This window comes from Fusarium solani (assembly GCF_023522795.1).
Source record: "Fusarium solani strain SB1 chromosome Unknown bctg00000000, whole genome shotgun sequence".
NCBI classification, from domain to species: Eukaryota; Fungi; Ascomycota; class Sordariomycetes; order Hypocreales; family Nectriaceae; genus Fusarium; species Fusarium solani.
Window position 1 is genome coordinate 6,502,479 of NW_027072157.1, and position 21,759 is coordinate 6,524,237.

At 49.6% G+C, this 21,759-nt stretch overlaps 9 protein-coding genes across 9 annotated transcripts; 3 read left to right on the forward strand and 6 right to left on the reverse strand.

Moving 5' to 3' along the window:
- Positions 1 to 2,020: 2,020 nt before the first annotated feature.
- MRS44_002051 (uncharacterized protein) lies at positions 2,021 to 3,707 on the reverse strand (the record flags this gene model as incomplete). Its single annotated transcript, XM_065623936.1, has 6 exons — positions 2,021 to 2,172; positions 2,355 to 2,430; positions 2,485 to 2,535; positions 2,592 to 2,888; positions 2,948 to 3,414; positions 3,506 to 3,707. 6 exons carry the CDS (start codon positions 3,705 to 3,707, stop codon positions 2,021 to 2,023), a joined length of 1,245 nt encoding a protein of 414 aa, XP_065480345.1.
- A 360-nt stretch (positions 3,708 to 4,067) lies between these two features.
- On the forward strand, positions 4,068 to 5,686 carry MRS44_002052 (uncharacterized protein; the record flags this gene model as incomplete). Its single annotated transcript, XM_046269035.2, has 4 exons — positions 4,068 to 4,121; positions 4,179 to 4,248; positions 4,306 to 4,739; positions 4,796 to 5,686. The coding sequence occupies 4 exons, from the start codon at positions 4,068 to 4,070 to the stop codon at positions 5,684 to 5,686; spliced, it is 1,449 nt and encodes a 482-aa protein (XP_046123248.1).
- Positions 5,687 to 6,357: 671 nt separating this feature from the next.
- On the forward strand, positions 6,358 to 7,954 carry MRS44_002053 (uncharacterized protein; the record flags this gene model as incomplete). The annotated part of the gene is made up of 2 exons (XM_046269036.2): positions 6,358 to 6,424; positions 6,486 to 7,954. 2 exons carry the CDS (start codon positions 6,358 to 6,360, stop codon positions 7,952 to 7,954), a joined length of 1,536 nt encoding a protein of 511 aa, XP_046123249.2.
- Positions 7,955 to 8,367: 413 nt separating this feature from the next.
- MRS44_002054 (uncharacterized protein) lies at positions 8,368 to 9,797 on the reverse strand (the record flags this gene model as incomplete). Its single annotated transcript, XM_046279247.2, has 4 exons — positions 8,368 to 8,693; positions 8,761 to 9,175; positions 9,226 to 9,333; positions 9,390 to 9,797. The coding sequence occupies 4 exons, from the start codon at positions 9,795 to 9,797 to the stop codon at positions 8,368 to 8,370; spliced, it is 1,257 nt and encodes a 418-aa protein (XP_046123250.2).
- A 477-nt stretch (positions 9,798 to 10,274) lies between these two features.
- MRS44_002055 (uncharacterized protein) lies at positions 10,275 to 12,331 on the reverse strand (the record flags this gene model as incomplete). Its single annotated transcript, XM_046269037.2, has 3 exons — positions 10,275 to 10,666; positions 10,718 to 12,072; positions 12,132 to 12,331. The coding sequence occupies 3 exons, from the start codon at positions 12,329 to 12,331 to the stop codon at positions 10,275 to 10,277; spliced, it is 1,947 nt and encodes a 648-aa protein (XP_046123251.2).
- Positions 12,332 to 12,752: 421 nt separating this feature from the next.
- On the forward strand, positions 12,753 to 14,704 carry MRS44_002056 (uncharacterized protein; the record flags this gene model as incomplete). The annotated part of the gene is made up of 5 exons (XM_046271960.2): positions 12,753 to 12,925; positions 12,979 to 13,589; positions 13,649 to 13,901; positions 13,958 to 14,080; positions 14,137 to 14,704. 5 exons carry the CDS (start codon positions 12,753 to 12,755, stop codon positions 14,702 to 14,704), a joined length of 1,728 nt encoding a protein of 575 aa, XP_046123252.2.
- Positions 14,705 to 15,249: 545 nt separating this feature from the next.
- On the reverse strand, positions 15,250 to 16,438 carry MRS44_002057 (uncharacterized protein; the record flags this gene model as incomplete). Its single annotated transcript, XM_046284460.2, has 3 exons — positions 15,250 to 15,502; positions 15,550 to 16,198; positions 16,249 to 16,438. The coding sequence occupies 3 exons, from the start codon at positions 16,436 to 16,438 to the stop codon at positions 15,250 to 15,252; spliced, it is 1,092 nt and encodes a 363-aa protein (XP_046123253.2).
- Positions 16,439 to 17,420: 982 nt separating this feature from the next.
- Positions 17,421 to 18,219, reverse strand: MRS44_002058 (uncharacterized protein; the record flags this gene model as incomplete). Its single annotated transcript, XM_046278081.2, has 2 exons — positions 17,421 to 17,994; positions 18,050 to 18,219. 2 exons carry the CDS (start codon positions 18,217 to 18,219, stop codon positions 17,421 to 17,423), a joined length of 744 nt encoding a protein of 247 aa, XP_046123254.2.
- A 1,607-nt stretch (positions 18,220 to 19,826) lies between these two features.
- On the reverse strand, positions 19,827 to 21,419 carry MRS44_002059 (uncharacterized protein; the record flags this gene model as incomplete). Its single annotated transcript, XM_046278082.2, has 1 exon — positions 19,827 to 21,419. One exon carries the CDS (start codon positions 21,417 to 21,419, stop codon positions 19,827 to 19,829), a length of 1,593 nt encoding a protein of 530 aa, XP_046123255.2.
- Positions 21,420 to 21,759: the final 340 nt, after the last annotated feature.

Genomic DNA, 21,759 nt, shown 5'->3' on the forward strand with positions numbered 1-21,759 from the left:
AATTCTTTTAAGCGAGGTAAATCTAATTAAGAGACTTATAAACTTTAATAAGCTAGACTTAGATTCTTTACCTAAAACCTAGATAGTATCTATGCCTAGTGATGGCGATGGACTTAGCTTTAGCAAAGGAAAACTACCAGGCAAAGGGGACTCTTATTAGCCTTAATAATATATTTCTGAATCCTATTTTTATCGCAGGTATGCCATTTATACTATGACTTAGCTTGCCTAGTAGTTTAAGACCGAAAGGCTCAACTTTTATGCCCCTAGAGTTAAGAGGTAGTAAATATAACGCGAGCCTAGGCGCCTAACACGTGCCAGACGTTAATAGTATGGGGGTACTTAGAGCTTGCTATGTTTGAACCTGAATTCAAATGCGGTAGGGAGGCATACGCAGAAATCGGCTCAAACCCCGATGCTGGTAAGCACCAGAACCTCCCAGAGTGTCATGTCGAGACGTTGGCCAAGAGGGGGATAGCGAGGCGTCTATGGTGAGCCGATATATGTTACCTGTCTGGAATCATGACTGACCGTCAAGAGTCTATTCGCCGATTACCAGAGTTGGTTGCTCTGCCTGACATCCAGTCGGAATGAGTCTTACACTGTCGGACCGGACTTCCCAGTACTTATGACACCAAGAGACCGACCTAATTTTGGTCATAAATGTGCTATCGCCCTTCTGGTACCACTTCCGCACACGTTCACGATGCGAAAAGATGATTACGCTACTGGCTGGGAAAGGTGGGGAGTTGCTTGGACGATGAGGAGGTATGGATCCTGCTGGATGACCGGGGATCTCTTCAGCACGTTGCCAATCGGTTGGATTCCGAATGATGGCTTTGACCTGTTCCTGGAACTCCTGGCCCAGTTGACAGAAAGGTGGTCGGAGTTGTGCACGTCTGCTGAGAATTATTTCTTCGAACTAGTAGGTTAGTCCAACCAAGCACCAGATGGGGTTACTGACGAGACATTGCAGCGCCTGGATCAGCTGGGCAAACAGGGAAAAAGTGAGCATATCATAGATCGGCTTGCTAAAGATGCACGGAAGCTGGCTAAACTTCATCACGACCTCCAGACTCAAATTCGCACTGCCAGAAGTTTCACCAAATCCTATTGCCGTGACTATCACATAAGGGGCGAGAGAAAGGCAAAAGAGGCAATAGAGAACTTCTCAAATATTGACAATCGGATTGACGATCTAGATCAAACGGTCAGGGATTTGTTACAAGTTGTGAGTCGTATGTATCTGCTTTTCTGGAGTTATCTGACTTGACTCTGGTAGGAGTTTGCTTGGGTATTAATTAACGAAGCTCATCAGTCGACGAGCCTCGCGGAAAGCATGAAGCGTCTCAGCCGGATCACTGCATGTTATTCCGGATAAGCCGCTAGATGCATTAAAGACCGAGGCTAATTTCTGCAGTTCATATTTCTACCAGCCACGTTTGCGTCGGTAAGACCTCGAATATTGACTGATTATCTATAGTAAATTGACATGCTGACAGAGTTTGTTCGGCATGAACGTGAATGCATTGGAAAGTAGCCCCGACTGGCGCTGGTATCTTCTCTTTGGGGGGTCCTTTCTTCTCTTAGCACTCAGCGTGTGGCTTGTTTTTAAATACGTTCAAGTGAGTCGAATCTAGCTATACCAACTAATATAGATGCTAACTAAAGATGTAGGTTGAGAGTTGGGTTGAACAGCAGGTTGGGAGGCGGATTGAAACCTTGGTTACTAAAGTAAAAGCGCCGTATTCGATTGGGGGCACGAGGCCGTAAGGGTGATGTTACAATAGACAGGTGATTTTAGAATAGACGGGTGATGTGTACCGATGTCACGAAATTTTATTGGTGGCTGAAGTATCCAAGAGTCTCGGAAACGTGCAAGGATTGGTGTCGGCATGCTTAAAGTCATGACTGTGGTACCCCGTATGGCCCAACCAGCTTGAGGTGTATACAGAGGCTATGCCAATAACCATTCGACGTCACCATATGGGGGAGCAGGCCATCCAGACATATGACAGAGCTATATGCGCCAAGCCTTGCACCACTTCTTCTTGTCCCGGACGTGCGTATCTTGTTGAGCTGGGAAGCAGAGCTCCCCTCGTTTGGGAAGAGGCTGGAAGCCCAGGGCCGGCATCTTGTCCTCCAAGCTCCCCATCGCATGAAGGCCAGTGGCTTAAGCTGGATATAAGTGCTAGCCCTGACCCGAAATGTACTACTAATATAACCCTTAGCTTTCCTCCCATACAAGAATAGGCTTAACAGCCTTCCCGGTTTTTATATCTTGAATTGCTAGGTTAAAATCTTTTGCCTATTTAACACGATTAGCTTAATGTCTTATATATTGCTTCGTATACTCGCCTTGTAGAAGCTAGTAAGCTTATGAATCGGAAAAACTCCCTCTCGATACCACTTGATCATTTGTGGAATATACTATTAATATCATTAGTTAGCAAGGTTTTAAATTCTAGCATCAGCGTAACTCACAATGGATGGAACTGCGTCGCCTTGCACACTGCCAAGTAGAGTCTTTCCCGACTTCAACCATCGGGTATGTCAGCAATGTTTAAAAGAATACAGGTAAAGAAACATACCAGTTTAAACTTTGTGATATCAACTTCAAGAGACGCTCCCGACATACCTAGTAAAACCATCTTGCCGAGAATGCTAGTCATGTTGAGTGCTTCCTGAATAACAGGAAGCACTCCCGTAGTATCAATGGTGATGGAAGAACCTGCGCCGTTGGTTGCGTCTCGAGTGGCTTGCGGAAAACCATCAGGGCACTTCTCATTGTTTATCAGGACAGTCGCCCCCAGTTCTTTGGCGATTCGCAGTTTCTCGTCGACACGATCAATCGCAATAATGGATTTGCAACCAATCATCTTGGCAGCCTAGACCACACGAGAAGGAGTCAGTGGACATACAGAGACGGTCCCCGCAGCCGACTTACCATGACACCGGCGAGGCCAACGCCTCCAAGTCCTATGATGGCGACCGAGTCGCTGGGCTTGGCATTTGCAAGGATCGAGAGTGTCGCAGCACCTGTTTGGAACCCGCAGCCCAGTGGTGCAAAAAGCTTCAGCTCTTCCCTGTCATTGGCAATGCCATTGACGTTGACAATGCAGGATTCCTTGACCACGGCTAGGTTTGCGAGGCTGGACTGGCCGAAGAACCCGCCGGCTATAGAACCTCCGTCACCGCCTGCACCATTGGCATCTGTCGTGTATGTAGGCCCTGAATCACCGAAACACAGTGCAAGAGCTGAATGGCAATATGCGGGATGCCCGCTTTGGCAGCTGGTACAGTTTCCGCAAAAGGCAAACGAAAGAAGAACAGGGTCGCCCTCCCGCAAGGGTGCTTTGGAAGGGTTGGGGTTGGCACCGACTTTTGCTCCGATTTTTCTAATGTATCCCGCACCTGGTGATGGCATCTGTTATCAGCCTTTGCATGAGTTTGCCCTGGCCAGGCACGCCAGGATACAGTAGTCAAGCGGGCAGAGTTCACTCACCTTCATGACCTAGAACCCTGGGATAGACCCCATCGGGTCGCGCAGCTATGGCAACGTCTGTATGACATATACCGGTGGCAACCATTTCAACCAAGCACTCGTCATCTCGAAGATCGCGGAGTGATAGTTTATCAAGGCTGAAGTGGGGTTGGCCGCCTGGGCTTGGTGCTGACGCAACGACGGCAAGACAAGGGTATGGCATGTTGAGCGATTCCTATGAAGCACGCTTGTCATAAGTTATGGAATGTTCCGGTATAGTGGCCGTTTATTTGTATTCAGCCGCAACATCGGACTCGGCAACAAGAGAGTGACTTGGGATTGGATTGGAATCTACATTATTGTATGTATTGACGGCGTTAGCTGGAAATCATTTCCGACTTGACGGTTGCACTCCCTCCAGTTCCGGGGAGATAAGGTCAACCTTCCACTTCAACACTAGCGGCGGACTTAAGAACTGTTGCGTGGGCAAGCCGATCCTACCCATAGATAAATCGTGTAACTAGAACACAACCAACACCGAGGCAATTAATCCTGTACCTTGATCCCATCATTCTACGAAGCAATGGCCACCCAAACATCTACCAACCATGAGACACGTCTCTTCATCAACGGCGAGGTTGGCAATGCGCTCACACCAAGCCAAACACGACATCGGAGCTAATCTTTCTGCTAGTTCTCTGCAGCCTCAGACGGAGGGACATTTCCGTTAAGCTCGCCACTCACGCGAGAGACAATCGCTCTAGGTGGGTTTGCAAATATTCAAAGACGCGAGCAGATGATCTAATCTCCTTTGTCGTCAGTATCCGAGGCAACGGTAGAGGACACCAACCGTGCTGTCGCAGCAGCGAAGGCGGCCTCGTCAGCATGGGCCGCTTTGTCAGTCCATGAAAGAGGAGCCTACATGAACAAACTGGCCGACTTGATCACAGACCATGAGGAGGAACTCGCCAGCCTAGAGGCAGTCTCGATGGGGCGACCCGTCTCTTCATACTGGGATGCAAAGGCGGCAGTGAAGAAGCTCCAGTACTTTGCTACGGCCGGCTGGAATGGGCAGGGCCGTACTAGTCTGAATACTCCGGGGTTTGTCAACTTGACCCTGAGGCAACCGTTTGGTGTGGTTGCTGCTATTATTCCCTGGAATGTTCCCGTCTACGTGTTTATCAACAAGGTTGCTCCCGCCGTGGCAGCTGGCAACACAGTGGTCCTCAAGAGCAGCGAAAAAGCTCCCCTGACAGTGAGTGATATGATCCACCGTGTCTTGGTGCTCAGGCCATTACTAACCTTTCAAAGTCGGCAAAACTTGCTGGGCTCGTCCAGAAAGCTGGATTCCCCCCGGGTGTCATCAATGTTCTTTCTGGCCATGGCCACGTCTCTGGTGCTACCCTTGCTTCACATATGGATGTCAGATTGATCACGTTCACCGGTTCAGGACGGACCGGACGTCTCATCCGTGAAGCAGCAGCAAAATCCAACATGAAGAACGTCGTCCTTGAGCTTGGAGGGAAGAGCCCGGCTGTGATATTCGACGACGCTGATCTGGAGCGTGCAGCAAAGGAGACGTCGCATAGTGTCCAGTGGAACAGTGGGCAGGTGTGCATGGCCAACTCTCGCGTCTACGTTCACGCTTCTGTGGCGGAACGCTTCGTGGAGCTTTTCAAACAGTCCTTCAAAGCTGTGAGATTGGGGGACCCTCTGGACCCAGAGGTCAACCATGGGCCACAAGCGGACCATGCCCAGTACAACATTGTGAAGAAATATTTTGAAATGGGCAAGCAGGACGGCAAGCTTGCCCTCGGGGGAGTTCCCGAGGACACGGTTGGTTACTTTATCCAGCCAACGATTTTCCTCGACACGCCCGAGAACGCGCAGATCATGAAGGAAGAGGTTTTCGGGCCCATCGTCAACATCAACGTATTCACCAACGAAGAGGAGGTGATCCGGATGGGGAACGACAGCGAGTTTGGGCTCTATTCTGCTGTATACACACGGGATATTGACCGAGCCTTGCGCTTCGCGAAGGCATCAGAGGCCGGCACTGTGGCGATCAACTGTACCAGCCCGACTGGTGCATTTGACCTTCCATTTGGAGGGTACAAGTCAAGCGGTGTTGCACGAGAGGGTATCCATGACAGCTTGGACAACTATCTAGAGACTAAAACTGTTATTATTAGAACTGAATAGTGACAATTGGCCTGGAATATAACTCGATTTTGTAATTACATTACAGAGATTCTCTGGAAAATTCTAAGAGGGGCCATTTATCTAATAAAGTACAATGGGTTAGCACTTAGAAGCCTGTTGGGTCTTATATTTTAACATTATACCCCCTTAGGAAGAGGGGAGATGGCATCTTGTACCGGGCTTCCTTTTCCATCTTTTGTATAGATGGCATCATAGAAGGTTCAAGATCCTTTAAAAAAAACATTCAAAAGTATCTAGGTTTCAGTGCCACGGTCCTTTTTTATGACGACATTTCTTTTGTAACCTTGTATTCTTTGACGCTGTGGCTGATGCCCCCGGAAGGTATGGAGTGTTGATTGGTCGGCACCGACCATTATGGGAAAAGAACCAATCGGGGCTATCGGGGAGTTAAGGAAAAGGCCAAGTTTGAGCTCCGGTTACGGAATGACAAGGCCAATTCCGATCAGAAGCAGATGCTCACTTGAATCTGTCGACTTCGATAGTCCCCCACGAACGCTTGGCCCGTCCGCCATGACTGCCGAACAAGTAGTGCCGGTGTGAGAAGATGAAAAAGCTCGCCGCAGACCACTCTCTCGGGCTTGGCAAGAGTCTCAATTGTCCAAGACTGTCACATCTCTACCTCGCTTAAGATCGATTCGAAACGCTCAACAATGACAACCACCGGTACTATGGATCTGGAAGGCTTCAGGGAAGCAGCGAGGTCGTCCATTGATGAGAGTAAGTCCAATGGCCGTCATCTGCCAGCCAGGTTGCGACCTCTACTCTAACACTGTTACAGTTGTAGGATACTACCAGAACATCGCCGATCGTCGAGTCGTTTCCAGCGTCAAACCAGGCTACCTACGCGAACTGGTTCCCTCCAAGCCTCCGGTCGAAGCTGAACAATGGAAGGACATTCAGAAAGACGTGGAAGCGAAGATCATGCCCGGCATCACGCACTGGCAGTCGCCAAACTTTATGGCATTCTTCCCATGCTCCTCTAGCTTTCCCGGAATGCTTGGAGAAATGTACTCAAGTGCGTTCAACGGTTCTGCCTTCAATTGGATCTGCTCCCCTGCCGTCACCGAGCTCGAGACCATTGTAACAGACTGGCTTGCCGACATGTTCAACCTGCCCGAGACCTACCGATCCTCTGGCAGTACTCTCGGAGGCGGCGTTATACACGGTACGGCATCCGAGGCTATTCTTACCGTCATGGTGGCAGCCCGCGACAAGTACCTTCGAGAAGCAACCGAGGGCGTACCGGAAGACCAGCTCGACGACGCCATGGCCGATGCGCGGAATAAGCTGGTAGCCTTTGGCAGCGCTACGACGCATTCTAGCACTAAGAAAGCTGCCCAGGTCTCTGGCGTCCGGTTCATGGAAATCCCCGTCTCGGCCAAGAACAACTTTGCTTTGACCGGTGGCGATGTAAAGGCCGCCGTCGAGAAGGCCCACGCCAAGGGGCTTACGCCGTTCTACTTGACCGCAACCCTTGGGACGACAGACTGCTGCGCCTACGACGACTTTGAGTCTATTGCGGATGCTCTGCAGGAGGTCGCCCCGCCCGGCAAGGGAGAGGTTTGGGTCCACGTCGATGCGGCCTATGCTGGTGCTGCGCTTGTCTGCCCCGAGTATCACCACTTTACTGCCCAGTTCCACCGGTTTCACAGCTTCAACATGAATCTGCACAAGTGGCTGCTGACGAACTTCGATTGCTCCGTCACCTTTGTCCAGAAACGGAGCTACTACATTGACGCCTTCAGCATGACTCCCCCGTATCTGAGAAACAACTACTCGGAGAGCGGGTTGGTGACCGACTACCGCGATTGGCAAATTCCCCTAGGTCGTCGTTTCCGAAGCTTGAAGGTGTGGTTTGTGATCCGGACATTTGGCGTTAAGGGTCTACAGGAGCACATCAGGAAAGGAATCCGCCATGGTGATCTCTTTACGCAGCTGGTCAAGGGTCGATCGGACTTGTTTGAGATTGTTGCCGTGCCACGGTTTGCTCTGGTTGTCCTCAGGCTGAAGGGCGCTAGCTCGGATGACCAGAATGCGTTGACGGAAAAGTTGTACACCACCATTAACGAGGAGGGCAAGATTTACCTTACGAGCACAGTTCTTGATGGTAGTATCTATGCCATCAGGTTCTGCTTAAGCACGCCATTCGTCGAGGAGGTTCACGTCAGAGATGCATTTGACACACTTGTCAAAACAACTGAGATGGTGTCGGGTGCATTAAAGGGGTTAAATGCAGCTAAGCTCTAAATCATGTCGCATGAAATCCGATATGTTATGAAAAGCCTTAAGCTGACAGATTTATCTATTTTTGACTCATTCTCCCGTCATCTTCCTTCATTTTCATCTTGACGCTTGCTGGATTTGCCTGGGCTTTTGCTCGTGAGATATTTTCACGATTAAACAACAAATACTATCTGGCGAGCGTGGGATAGCTAGCCGTGTTTATCACATTCGAATAGTCTTGGAACATTTCTGTGGTGTTATACGATAGTGATTTGGTGCCTTCAGTGCGTAATACCGTGTGTTGATTGATATTGTGACTCGTACCCTTTCTCTCTTACAGAGGAACCGTCATTCAAATCCACAACAACTGAAGCATTTCATACGAAAACTCGGCCATTTGAGCAGGCCATTGCATATCTAGGAGTGGCAGATTCCCCCTACAGCTGGGCAAGCGCCGTGTCATACACCTGATCGATATCCTCTGTCCATATCCATTTCATGCGATCCTTCAGTAGGCCCCGAACAACCGGGAGGCTATCCTCGTAGTTGAGACCCTCTACCTCCTTGGCCCTTAGCTCATACAAGTCCCCGGCCTGCCGAGACGTCTCCTGTACTCTTTCCGCTCGTGGGGCTCGGATGGATTGGTACAGGTGCAGATAGTCCGCCATGGGACGCGGCTGAGTCGATTGCTGGGCCTTGAAGTAGTCCTGAAGAGCTCGCCCGAGAATGTATCCATCCTCAAGCGCCTGTCCTGCTCCAGCTCCTAATGTCAAGGTAAGTAAAGGGTCAGGTGGAAAGGATTGAGGCGGACAGCTTGTGACTAGACTGACCTTGGTGAGGACACATGGCGTGGGCAGCATCTCCGAGCAGAACCACCTTGCCTCCTGAAAAGACCCACTCCGGTGAAGGCTCTCTGTCAAAGAGAATCCACTTTAGAGGGTTTGTGTTCATCTTGCTGATGACAGTCTTGACTGCAGGGGCAAACTCTTTGAAGTGGTCCTCGACGGCGCTCTTGTCGCTTGTCAGAGTCCAGCTCTCCTTCACATCACCCAGATCCTCCCACGGCGTGGTGACAAAGGCGACGACGTTTACAATCTTGTTGCTGCTGATGGGGAAGGTGAGGAAGTGCTTGCCCGGAGCCATAAAGACTGTGGCATATGTGTCGAGGGGCCAGTCGTCAGCGATGTCCTCGGTTTTGCACAGGCCACGGTAAACCACCATTTTTCCATACTGCGGCGTGTCACTCTGTCATCGAGTGAGCTGAGTCAGGAGTGAATCCAAGCAGGAGTACGCACAACGTAATGCTTGCGAGTGACTGAATGGATACCGTCCGCGCCGATGACTAGGTTTGCAGACACCGTGGTGCCGTCGGCGAAAGTGACCAGCGTGGTCTCGCCCTTGTCCTATATGAAGAACAGTTACAGGGAGCGCAGGCACGTTGAAGTTACCAGGTACTTACCTCCAAGGATGCACATTGCTTGTCAGTGTGGAGAGTAGCCGCGCCCCGATCTTGAACCGCATCGATCAAGGCTTGGAGGAACTCTGCGCGATGTAATGAGAAGGTAGGTGTGCTGGCGTCACCAGGGATTCTGACGGTATGAACATCTGACCCATCATCGAAGCGCCGAAACGAGAGCCAGATTCCTGCCCTCGTGCCTGTGATCTTGGCCAGCCGCTCACGCAACCCTAGCTTCACGGCCAGGGCGGCAGCGTTGGGGCCTATACCAAGACCGGCACCGATTTCCTTGTACTCAGGCGCTTGCTCGTAAATGTCAATCTGGATGTCCTCTGAAGGCGAGTGTTGGTGTATCGACAATGCAGCAAAGAGTCCACCAAGACCGCCTCCAATGATAGCAATCTTGAACATGTTTACGGTATTCTTGTCGAGTGACTTTTATTGGTTATGGAGAGCGTCCGAGTTATGGGGGCTTCCTCCTGTGGACTTGAACGACGGGATAACAACGAGCATTGATATACTGTTGTGCAAAAGTAAACACTAGCAGTTGATCACTACCCTCAACCACTTCGGCATTTCCGCGATTCACTCTTGCTAGGCATTTCCCTGCGCTCTACACTCGGCATCGGCAACAGTGCTGACGAGACGAGGTTTCTAGCGATGGAGGGGTAAGTGGCTAACTCTTAACTCCGGCCGACCCGGCACCTCGGAATCCTCTCCACTGTCCACTGTCTCTTATCTCCCCATTATCCGGCCTGCTAAGAGACTACATCGGAAATTGGAGTGACGCAGTGGGTACGAGAACCCGGAGAGAAGACTTTTACCCTCGCTGTCTGTGGAGTTTGATGAGGCATATGTTGTTGGTGCTACGTACACGAAGCTCTCCTTTTACTGTACAAGATCATCCAATGTCCAAGTTGACTCGGCAAAGTTTCCGGACTCAAAGCTCTCCAGCTGCGTCTGCAAGTCATGGGCTATACCCCTCGTGTACCCAAACAGCGAGTGCAACCCCGGAAATGCTTCCGTCGTCAATGTCAACGGCACGGGCATGGGTGTCAGAGAAGGGGGAAGATTAGCACAGCTCCCGCTTGAATGCAATGACTGGTGCATGCACTGGAGCAGCCCTTGAAGAAAGATCAAGGCTCTCTTGGCAAAGGCGTGGTTGCTCGACATTTCTTTGATCATGTCCAGGGCGTTTTCCACCTTGGCCAAAGCAGGGCTTTCTTGATGATGTGCCGTGCGGATAACTGAAGACACCAGGGCAACCACGGCGTTGAACACTGGCGTTGGTCAGCGGAGGGTGCAAACTTGGGGAGAGAGGATCATCTTACAATAGTAAACGTTGAACCAGTTGAGCCCCAAAGAGTGCTTCGTCTGCTCATACCTCAACGCAACAATATCTACAGTTTCAACCGCGGCATCAAGACACATCTTCTGGCTGAACCGCAACGTCTGGTCGGCCAATGAGCCTTGGCCAGCCGTCTGCACGCCATGGCCCAAAGAGGGCCGATGGATCAATATGCGGACCATGTTTGCTCGCAGAGCCAAGATCCATTGTGGCTCGTTTGGGTTATCGTGATCCAGCACAAGGTGCGTAGGAAGATCACGACGCCATTTCTGGTATTCGTCATCGAGAGCCACGATACACTCTGCAGTGTCCCTTGTCATGTCCATTTTCTCAGAGAGACGTGCCAAGACCTTTTCAATTACCTTGCACAGCTTGATCATCTCAATACAGAATGACATGCTTGAAGGCCGCTTAGGCATGGGGTACAGGACCCCGTCGTCACGTATACACTCATCGTCAAGATCTTCGGGGATAGAGACGGAAAAGTCGGCGCTTCGGGTGGCCGAGGGACGCTGATAGATCATGCTCCAGTGCATATCAAGAATGTAGGCGGAATACCAGACCCTTCGCTTCGTCTCTCGCACCGGAGGCGTATCGAACTCGGGCGGGTCCTTGTGTAGATGCAAGCCGTAAGCAATCCTGACGGCGAGGCCGAGTATGTTCCAGGACTCCTCCCCACAGCTCGTGGTCTGAAGATATCTTGCACCGAGCAGCAAGGCCTGGACATGCTCCAGACGCCAGTCCCGCAGGAGGGTCGGTTGAAGTAGGGCCATAGCGATCTCGTAGTGTCTCCGTGCGGTGCGAGGATTGGCCTCGACGTCAACTACCCAGTGAGACGTGCACAGAGCAAGGATCATGTTGATGATGGCAAAAGTAAGCGGTTGGCCTTGTCGAGTTTCTGCAGGGCAGCGCAGAGCTTCACCGAAAACCGATCTAGCGCTGGGCCCATGGAACAAGGGCGTGAGCGTATTCCGAGTGGTGAAGTACTGGTCCAGAATATCGGCGGCGTTGTCGGGCGTGGCATATAGTTCCTCCCCTGTCAGCTGAAGTGGACTGACTCGAGATCCAGAATCTGTCTCGACCAGCTGCGCCTCCACGTTGCCTTGGCCATAAAGGCTGTTCAAAAGCAGCTGGGTGAACGAGATGCCCCCGATGGACAGATTGGCATCCACGACCACGGACGAGGGTGTTGGCCCCGCCTGGACGGTGTTGTTGGAACAAGAACAGGTGGCTTGCCCCTGTCCTGGAACTTCCGAGGCCCCTGGCGTTCCAGACGGGACAGAGGTTTGAGCGGCCTTTTCCAGGACCTCAAGGCGACTTTCCAACCCCCGTAGGTAACTTTAGGTGGCAATTCTCAGCAATCAACTTCCCACAAGGTTTACGGGTGGGGGGATTACTCTTGGTTGACCGTGACGGTGTTGGCAGCGGCGAGCGAGACACCCTGCTGGACAAAGGAGCATTCTCGCCCGTTGTGGGCACACGTCGAGCACACGGGCTTGGTGCCATCACATTTCGTCTTTAACGCTCGGCAGCTGGAGCACGACACGGGGACCCGGTTGCGCCGGCGTTTGCTCGCGGGACTACCTTCTCTTGCCATGGCTTTGAAGTCGGATATAGCGGGGAGAAGCTTTTGTCAGACGCAGCGGGGCGGGGAGATAAAAGGGATTTATAGGTTAGAGGTCACCAGCCGCTAACTAAGTGGACCTAACCTCCAGCCGTCAGCTCTCTCATCTCATGGTGATTCAACATGTTTCCCTTGGCGTTACGAACGGTATTGCTCGTTTGTCCTTCGCTTGTAATCTAATCAATCAGATAACTGGATCTCAATTAAGCTATTAAGTAATTCATTCGGTGTCAACCGGCCAGCACTCCTCATCCAGCTTAGTCCCATCAACTGTTTCCCACCAAGCGTAGGATAGCACAAATGAAGATCGAGGTACATATATGGCCTTGAAAATGGTCGAAATGGTTCCCTTTCACTTGCATCATCATCCATTCTTCTTGAACCATTCACCACCATGGCAGCAACATCGATATCTAATCATGGCGAGACCAGCATCCAAGACAATGGCGAGAAAGACCAGAGACGTTCGGACAAGTATGACGCTGCTTTCGCGCAAGCCGGTGTCCAACAGGTCGAGGCCATTGCGACGGTTTGGAGCACCAGGATGTTGTGGACTGTTTTCGCACTGTGAGTCAACAAGATCATCTACACTATCAACTCGGCTAAGAATCTCCAACCAGGCTCTATGTAGTCAACGTCGTCGACGCCATCCTTCAGCACGTCCAGTCTTCCCTCACCCCCTATGTAACCTCAGCTTTTGCGCAGCACAGCCTCCTAGCAACAACCGGTGTCGTGTCGTCCATCATCGGCGGCGTCTGCCAGCTCACGATTGCCAAAGTCATTGATATCTGGGGCCGTGGCGAGGGCTACGCCGCCATGCTCATGCTCTGCGTTATCGGACTGATCATGAAGGCGACTTGTAACAGCGTGGAAATGTATGCAGCTGCGCATACGCTGTATTGGGTTGGACACATCGGCATCACCTATATCATCTCGGTTGTCCTGGCGGACATGACAACGTTGCAGAACCGAATGATTATGTTTGGAATCAACACGACACCGTCAATCGTGAGCACATTCGCTGGGCCCAAAATTGCTGAGCTCTTCTTGCAAAATGTCAACTTCCGTTGGGCATTCGGCAGCTTTTCCATCATCTTGGTCGCCTTCTCACTGCCTATCCTCCTGGTCTTTTTCCTCTATGGGCGCAAAGCCGTTAGTCTCGGGGTCATCGAGAAAGCTACCAGCCGAACTATCCGGGAGTCGATCGAGTATTGGTTTTGGGAATTCGATGGTATGTATTTCAATGCCGGAGGTTTCTTCGAGTCGCATCTAACCAATCCGTCTACTCAGTTGTCGGTCTTCTCCTTGTCACGGTTGGATGGTCTCTTCTGCTCTTGCCGTTCAGCATCGCAAGATCAGCTCCTCAGGGGTGGTCCACGGGTTATATTATTGCCATGATTGTGCTTGGTGCTCTCGTGCTTGCCGCCTCTGTCTTTTGGGAAAAGTCGTATGCGAGGATTCCGTTTTTCCCCTGGCAATTTCTCCGGGAACGAACTGTTTGGGCGTCTTGTCTTCTGAACGGGCTGATGTTCATGTCGGTATTGTAAGCAGCATTGATTAGGCCCTTTGGGCACCGAAAAATAGCTGACTAAATTGCAGTGTATGTGAAGCATACTACACGACGTACTTGCAGGTCGTGCACGGCCAGAGCGTCAGTAACGCGGGCTATATCTCAGGGACCTTTAATGTTTTCTCCTCGTTTATAGGGCCTTTTGTCGGCTTGTGAGTGTTTGACCACTAGAAAGACTCGACGATCGAGAATTAACAGTCCAAAACAGGCTCATCCGGTATACCAACGAGTACAAGTGGGCGTCTATGGCCGGAGTTCCTTTTGCTGCACTGGGAAGTGGCCTACTCGTCCACTTCCGCCGCCCCGACACCAACGTCGGCTATCTCGTCATGTGCCAGATCCTCACCGGCGTCGCCGTGGGAATCTGGGGCTTGACGGCGCAGCTCGCTCTCATGTCCTCAGTCCGTCATCAAGAGGTTGCCATAGCTCTCGCCATGAGTGGACTTTTCGGTTCGATTGGCGTGTCTCTCGGATTCACGGTTGCCGGTGCCCTATGGACCAATATTGTGCCTGCAAAGTTGCACAAGGCTCTTCCTGAGGACAGTAAGAACCTGACCAGCGTCCTCCTTGGGGATATTCGGGAGCAACTGTCGTATCCTATGGGAAGCCCCATCCGAGGTGCTGTCATTGTAGCCTTCCAGGACGCACAGCACAAGATGGTCATCGTTGGAACATGTTTGGTGCCCCTTATGCTGGGATGCATATTTGTCTGGAAGAATGTTGATTTGAGGAAGCGACAGCAAGAGGAGGGCCAGTCAAAGGGAAATATCTTCTAGATGTCGGACGATTCTTGAATCATATCTGGTCTATAGAAGGTCTATCTGAATCTGCTTGTGGTCGGTATCAATGACATCTCCTTCCGGGTACAGTATCATAGCAGACAATAAAGCCTGGCTATTCCAGGTAACAAACTTATCTACAGCAGCTTCTGGTTTCCTCTCTGGCAGGTCACTGTCGCTACTGAGTTTCCCTTCAACCTACATCTTTGGGGCGATCAACATTGATATGAGATCATTCGACAATTCTCTTGTTTCTCGTACGGAGGTTAGAGCAGCTAAAATACCCGTGAGAGGTTAGACTTTCATGATGATGCAGCTAGGTATGACTCTTCTGCTGCTGCAGAAGTTTAAACAGGCCACTGTGGTAACATCGGGTCATGATGTTATAATGTGTTTGAGATCTGTTCTTTATTATAGTTGCAGCCCGGCCCTTGATGGGTTAACTGAGCCCGAAGATCGATATCAGATCATTCGAAGGAACCGGCAAATTGACTCAGACTTGACTTCCCTAGCATGTGACAAACAGAAACCATCTCAGTTCTTCAAGTATCAAGGTGCTTCTCATTAACCAGCACATATCGGTATCGTGCCTTGCCTTCCTCCATGTCCAAGATAGCTTGATTTGCATGCGTCAGTGGCCTCAGCTCTACCCAGGGCTTGATATCGAGCTCGACAGCCAGATGGAGCATCTCCTGAATCTCTTTGGGAGAGCCAATAGCGCTGCCACTCAACTTGAAGCCGCCGTTGATGAGCGTAAAAGCGTTGACGGCGGGCAAGTCACCATCGTCAGGAGCGCTATGTTGTGTTAGTTTGGCTTCACAGGAGTGGTGAGAGATGCATACCCAACCTGGACAAAGTCGCCGCCATATCGGAGGAGCTTCAGGTAGTCATTGAGCGGCATGTTGGCGCTTGAGACGGTGCAAATAATAAGGTCCATGGACTTGGCGTGCTTGGTGGCCCAGTTCTGTTCTCCATCATCCGTGGCGATATAATCATCGGCACCCAAGGCCAAGACATCTCTTCTCTTCGACTGCTTGCGTGAGATTCCAATGACCTTGTCTGCGTCGAGAGCTTTTGCGAATAGAACGGCAAAATGGCCTAGCCCACCGATACCAACCACGCCCACAGTCTTGCCAGGCCCGCAGTTATTCTTTCGCAGTGATGAATAGACCGTGATACCGGCGCACATCAGAGGTGCGGCATACTCCGAGGATAACTTCTCAGGAATCTTGACAGCGAAGCGTGAGTCAATGCGAACATAGTCGCCAAAGCCCCCATAGGATTTGCCTATATCGTTAGGGTATACACCACCATAGGTATTGATGTTCTTAGGGCAGTAGTGAGGGCGACCAACGGAGCATTCGATACAATCATCGCCAAGGCAGCTTCGGGCTTGGGCACCAACACCCACACGGTCACCAACATTGAGATGCTTGACATGATGTCCAGTACGAACAACCTTGCCAACAATCTCATGGCCAACACAGCAGGCTAGCAACATAAGTAAGTACCTTGGTTACAATAGTCCAAGGGGAGCTTACGAAAAGGTGTGTCTCCCCATCCGGAGCGAAGCATATGACAATCTGCACCGCAAATACTACAGTGAGTGATCTTGATATCGACATCATCTGCCTCCCACTTCTTGGGTTCAAAGGATCCCCATTCCATTTTGCCGTTGATCGCATCAGGCGAGCGGCCTAGCCAGCCCTGAAATTCGTAGTTGATCGACATTCTGGATGATGGAGTATGTGCAAGTCGGCAGCTGACGAGAACGTTGCAAACACCAGTCAAAGATTAATTAGCCTGAGCTTGTACAGCGGGCAAGATTTTGATACTTGTATCCAAGCCAAAGTCCCAGGCAATGTTGAGGCTCGACCTACCGCATTTTCCAGCGGCGTTAAGACTTTCCGGACTTAACGGTTGAGATGACCCATCCGAGTTCCGGGGAGATAACGCACTCCAAAGCCCAAAACTCCACCGCCTGTTAAGCTGCCCATCGGTATGATGTTGACGACTGCTGTGGAGGCGCTTTGTAGCGGGATGAACGCCATCGGGCAGAGAATTGGGAGGGAAACAGATATCCAGGCTAACACGTGTTATATTGCCGGGACAGTTTTGTCCGAGCGAGGCCGATCCCGGGCCGGATTTGTGGGTCATCACCGTGTCGTGATCGGACAGCCGAGACCCGACCCTATTTTGTGTCAACTTTGCGTACGCACCTTGAGGGGAGGTAACATTTTCTATAGCTATTTTTAATTGACTTGATCATCTTTCTTTGCGATTCACCCATGGTGTCATTCCTTTCCTTGCATGCCGAGTTACAGGGTAGGGTACATGAAAAGCGTAGGAGGATGTCGACATGGAAACAAAAGCCTCAAACAACGATCCGACTGAAAACGAGTCTGGCATTGGGGATGAACGCCTACGACTATAAATACGAGGATGATGATGATGTAGAGGAAGAGGAAGAGGACAAGGACGCGTCAAATAGAGGTTAAAGCAAAAGCAGTGTGTAAAAAAATATTCCCTTCCCTTTTAAGACCTATTGCAAATCTAGATATGATCTTTGCCTATCCCTGAAATCGTAATATAATGTTAGGCGTCTTACTACGCTCAGGGCAGAACCCAGCTAGTCTAGGAAAGAAGTAATTCTCCAGTGACCTAGGTAACTCATGGAAGTTGCAGCCTATCTATACCCCAGGCACCTCCCAGCTTAATCTTTCTTCTGCATATAAGGCAGACAGGCCTCGTAGATGTTGTGATAACCGGGGTACTTGATGCACCGTTGAAATACCACCTCATCCACCACCCTAGCTGACTGAAGCGATCCCGCAATAAAGAAGTCGGTGTAGCTCGGCTGAGCACCCAGTACAAACGGTCCATCAACTTTGTGCGTCAGCATCAACTCACCAACCACGCGCATCTTGTCTGCCACTGCAGCCCATGCCTGATCCTCCTTCTTCGGATCCAACAAGTCCTCGAGTCGACGTCCAAGCGAGGCCTCACGCGTGCTACGAAAGTACTCTTGGGCTTGAGGCGACAGGATGTAAATCTCGCGCGGCATGACTGAAGCGCCGAATGCTGGACCAACTGCACTGCGAGCTTTGGTCTCGATTTCATGGCCCAGCTTTGAGGTCAGTGGCAGCGGCGGGTCTGGGTAGGTCGACTCGAGGAATTCCGCGATAGCCGGCGAGTCCATGATAAATGTGTTGGTCGACACATGCTGGATAGCCGGCACCGTGTATTTGTGCTTGGATCCCGAACCAGAGTCGTGGGGGGCCAGTCCCCTGGAGAGTGTTACCTCAAGGGACTTGTTCACAATACAAGGTGAAGAAAACTCACAGCCCTTGTAGCGTAGGCTCAATGTCTGGGAATTCGAGAAAGATAGTCCGATAAGGAATAAGTTTGTAGTTGAGCATTAGTCTGATGCGCCAGACGACAGGAGAGAAGCACACGTTCTTGGTACAGGCCAAGTCGTACAAAACGATCTCAGGCTCGATTTGATCAGCCATTATTCGCCAGTTCAGATGTAGTTCAATTTATAAGGGAACATGAGATGCCGGTGGTTTTGTTCAGGTAATATATCAGTGCAAGAATTTCTTCCGAGACCCCAGAGAGGGTTGAGAAATCTGGCCTTAACATACCTTTGGGATCCGTAAGGCAGACAGCTGCCTAGCACTAGACTCGGATTTAAGGCTTAATTTCCGAGCATACAGTGAGTCTTAAAATGTAACAATGTAACGACATATTCCCAGGTAGTAGATACCTAGTTTTGAATTATCTTAAAAAAGATATATATAAGCTATATAAAGTAAATAAAATAGCTATGTTAGCTCATTAATACTTAAAATTTAAGAATATATAAAAAGCTTATAGATATATTTTATTATTAATTTATTATATAATTTTCTATTTTTATTAAGAATTTTTTAATATTTAAGCCTTTTTATAAAATATAAATAAAATAAAAGTATTATTTTTAAAAATGCATTTATATAATATTAGCTTTATATATTTGAAAAGTATTTTTATATACTAAGGTTATAATAAGAATATAAGGAATAAATAAATCTTAAAAAAAATAAGTTTTCATACTTTTATATTAGAGTTTTCCTAGTATTTTAGCTACGTTATAGACCTATATATAGCTATAAAATTACTTATTTAAAAATAAATACTAAAAGCTTATATAAAGAATACTCTAAAATATATTTTTATTTTATAGTCATAATATAAATTTACCTAGTTATTTAAGTCTAAAAACTATGAGTTGTAGTGGAAACCCGGGCATGTGTCGTTACTTTTTGAGACCCACCGTAGGTCGCCCGCTCTGATATGCGTTGTATTTCGTGTCCTGTTCAACCTGTATTTTGTAGAAGGCGTGCTCATGTGCGCCAATCTAATTACGCCATTATCCACTCCAGTCGGAATGGAGTTGACTTCCAATCTGGATGGAATAGGTCATACGGTATGGGGTGGGCTGTTTGGTCTGTGGGCCGGAGTTCCACGATGAATAGTCAACAAATTTAACAACAGTGCAGATATTTAAAGGCCCAGCGTTCAAGCAGTCGTCTACTTACTCCTTAGTCAGTAACAGTTGTCAGCTTGTCCGGGGGATCTCGCATACCGTGATAGGGTCATTTATCGCTGCCACCGCCCAAAGGCAGCAGTCGTCAAGCAAACCATTCTGAGCATGTTTTTTTCTTACATAGCAGTATATAGTAATTTCGGCTACATATATTTACATCAAACGTTCTAGTTTGACACGATCTCAGCCTGTAGCTGGTGATTGTGTCAAGATCAGGTCGCTCACTGGTAACCCCTGTCCGTGTGATACTATCGCATGAGCGACCTGATGTTGACAGACTTCGGCGGAACAAGGAACGGCATTTCGTTTATCGTAGGTGGCGGAAACCGGAATTCATCTAGTCCGGATTGATCTCTGATGATTCCGGGGATCCTCGCAATGTTTCCTCAAGGAAGAAGAGGTGAGGGAGGAAGAGACCGAAGAGAAGGCGGGCTTTGGCTTCGCCTAGGGAGGCGACGAGGTCGTTAACATCACGGTCTTTTAATACTAAACACATTCTATGACTAAATACACTAGTTTTTCTAGGAAGCACTATAGTTGCCTAGCTCCTCGCCTGTCTAAATCTATCTTCTCTTTAATAATAAAAGTCTCCTGTTCTCGAGCACTCTTCTCCAGATCGAGGAAAAACCAGATGCCAATAGCACTGACCAAGCTCAGGGCGAATAAGAAGTAGAATGGTGCGCTATTATTGGTGCCACCAGGAGTGGCATCGATAATGGCACTGCTGATAAACGGCCCGATAAAACTGGACGATTTACCAATGATATTAAACAAAGAGAAGAAGAGAAACTCGTGTCCTCTGGGAGTCACAGAGCTGATCATGATCTGAGAATAGCTGTACCAGGGACACACAAAAAGTCCATAGAAAGCCTGATATAGCCAAATCTCCCAGACGTTCTTGAACCCAAACTTGTCAGTCCAGTTGCCAATCATACCCCAGCCATCTAAGAGTATAATAGAGACCATGACTGCGTTGAACATGGATTTGGCGCTGAGGTTGAATCGCTTCTGGATGAGCCAAAAGGTGCCAATGCCAATAGCTTGGGCGGCTATACCGACAATGAGCAGGTAAGTCAAGGTTAGAGTCTTGTAGCTGACAACCTGGTTCTGTAGCGTGGCAATGACTGTGACAGTAGTGTTGAGAGAGTCGCCGAGGAGGAAATATCCGACAAGGTAGATCAGGCTTTGTTTCAAGTGCCAAATCTGCCCAAGGGCCCTCCAAAGTTGCCAAAATCCGACCGTCACCATGTTCAAGTGGTCTGGGACCTTCATTCCCGGACGCTTCTTCTCCAAGATGAACCAAGGAATTGAGAGAATGAGCCAACAGGCTGTAGCGAAAGCGATTAGCACCGAGAGCCCTCGATTGTTATTCGCTACGCTCTTGTCGACCTTGACGCCGAACATGATGCCCACAATCATGGCCAAGATGACGACTTCGCCGATGGATTGTATGTAGAATGCAACGTTGCTCAGTCTGCTTCTCTCCACCTCGTCTTTGCGATCCATCTCCTGCTGCGTGATTTCGCCCGACTCGTACTGCAGCGCGGCGTCTCTTAGTTGAGGCAGGTTCCTGGCCAGAGAGGGAAATGCGGCAGTCCAATATGTAAGCGTCATTTGGTATCCGATCAGGCCGACGATGTATAAGCCTGTGGCCGTTTGCCATTTGCTAGCATCTTGGACGCCCAACCAGCCAAAGCCGATTCCATAAGAAATAATGGACCAGAACAGCAGAATCCATCGTCGTCCAGTTCCAAAATCGGCGTACGCTCCGATGATGAGGAAGAGAATAGCCTGTAGGGCGAAAGAGATGCCATTGGCAAGCAAGACGATGCTATTGATATCTCTGGCGCGGCCAGCAAAATGCAAAAGGCCGGTATCCTTGGATGCAGCCTGGTCGAGTAAATTCTGGAAGGCAGTCGGCCCAAAATTGAACAAGGCGAGTCCATTGGAACCGATATAATAGGCGTACCACGACCAGATCTCCCACTTTGTTGTAGTGAGAATTTCTCCTTCCACCAGCGTTGGGATTACGATGCCTGTGCTGACATCTTGTTTTGTCGTGTCGTCATGTAGGTCCTTGGACCCTCTCGGTTCAGCTGTTGCCATGTCTGATTCTGGAGCCATTGTTGGAGACTTGTTCGTAGAGAAGGGGAACTGAGGTGTTGAAATACGAGGCTAAATTCTCTCACGACCGTGTAGTTATTTAAATCACGGATAACGCTAAGTGGCCCAGTGTAATCGCCCGAGTGTTTGGAATGCGAGATCGATGATTGGTCGAACGCTAGTGTCTTAGTTACAAACTTCTCATCACACGTTACATAGTATGGGCCGTGCGACTCCCTGTAATTACCCCGTGGATGATTGGATTAGCGCACACAGCAGATAAAGGGGCATTTTATCATTCGTTGTTGTGACGTCATAACATGGGGAAAGATAGGATGCGAGTACCTAATTCATCTTGGCC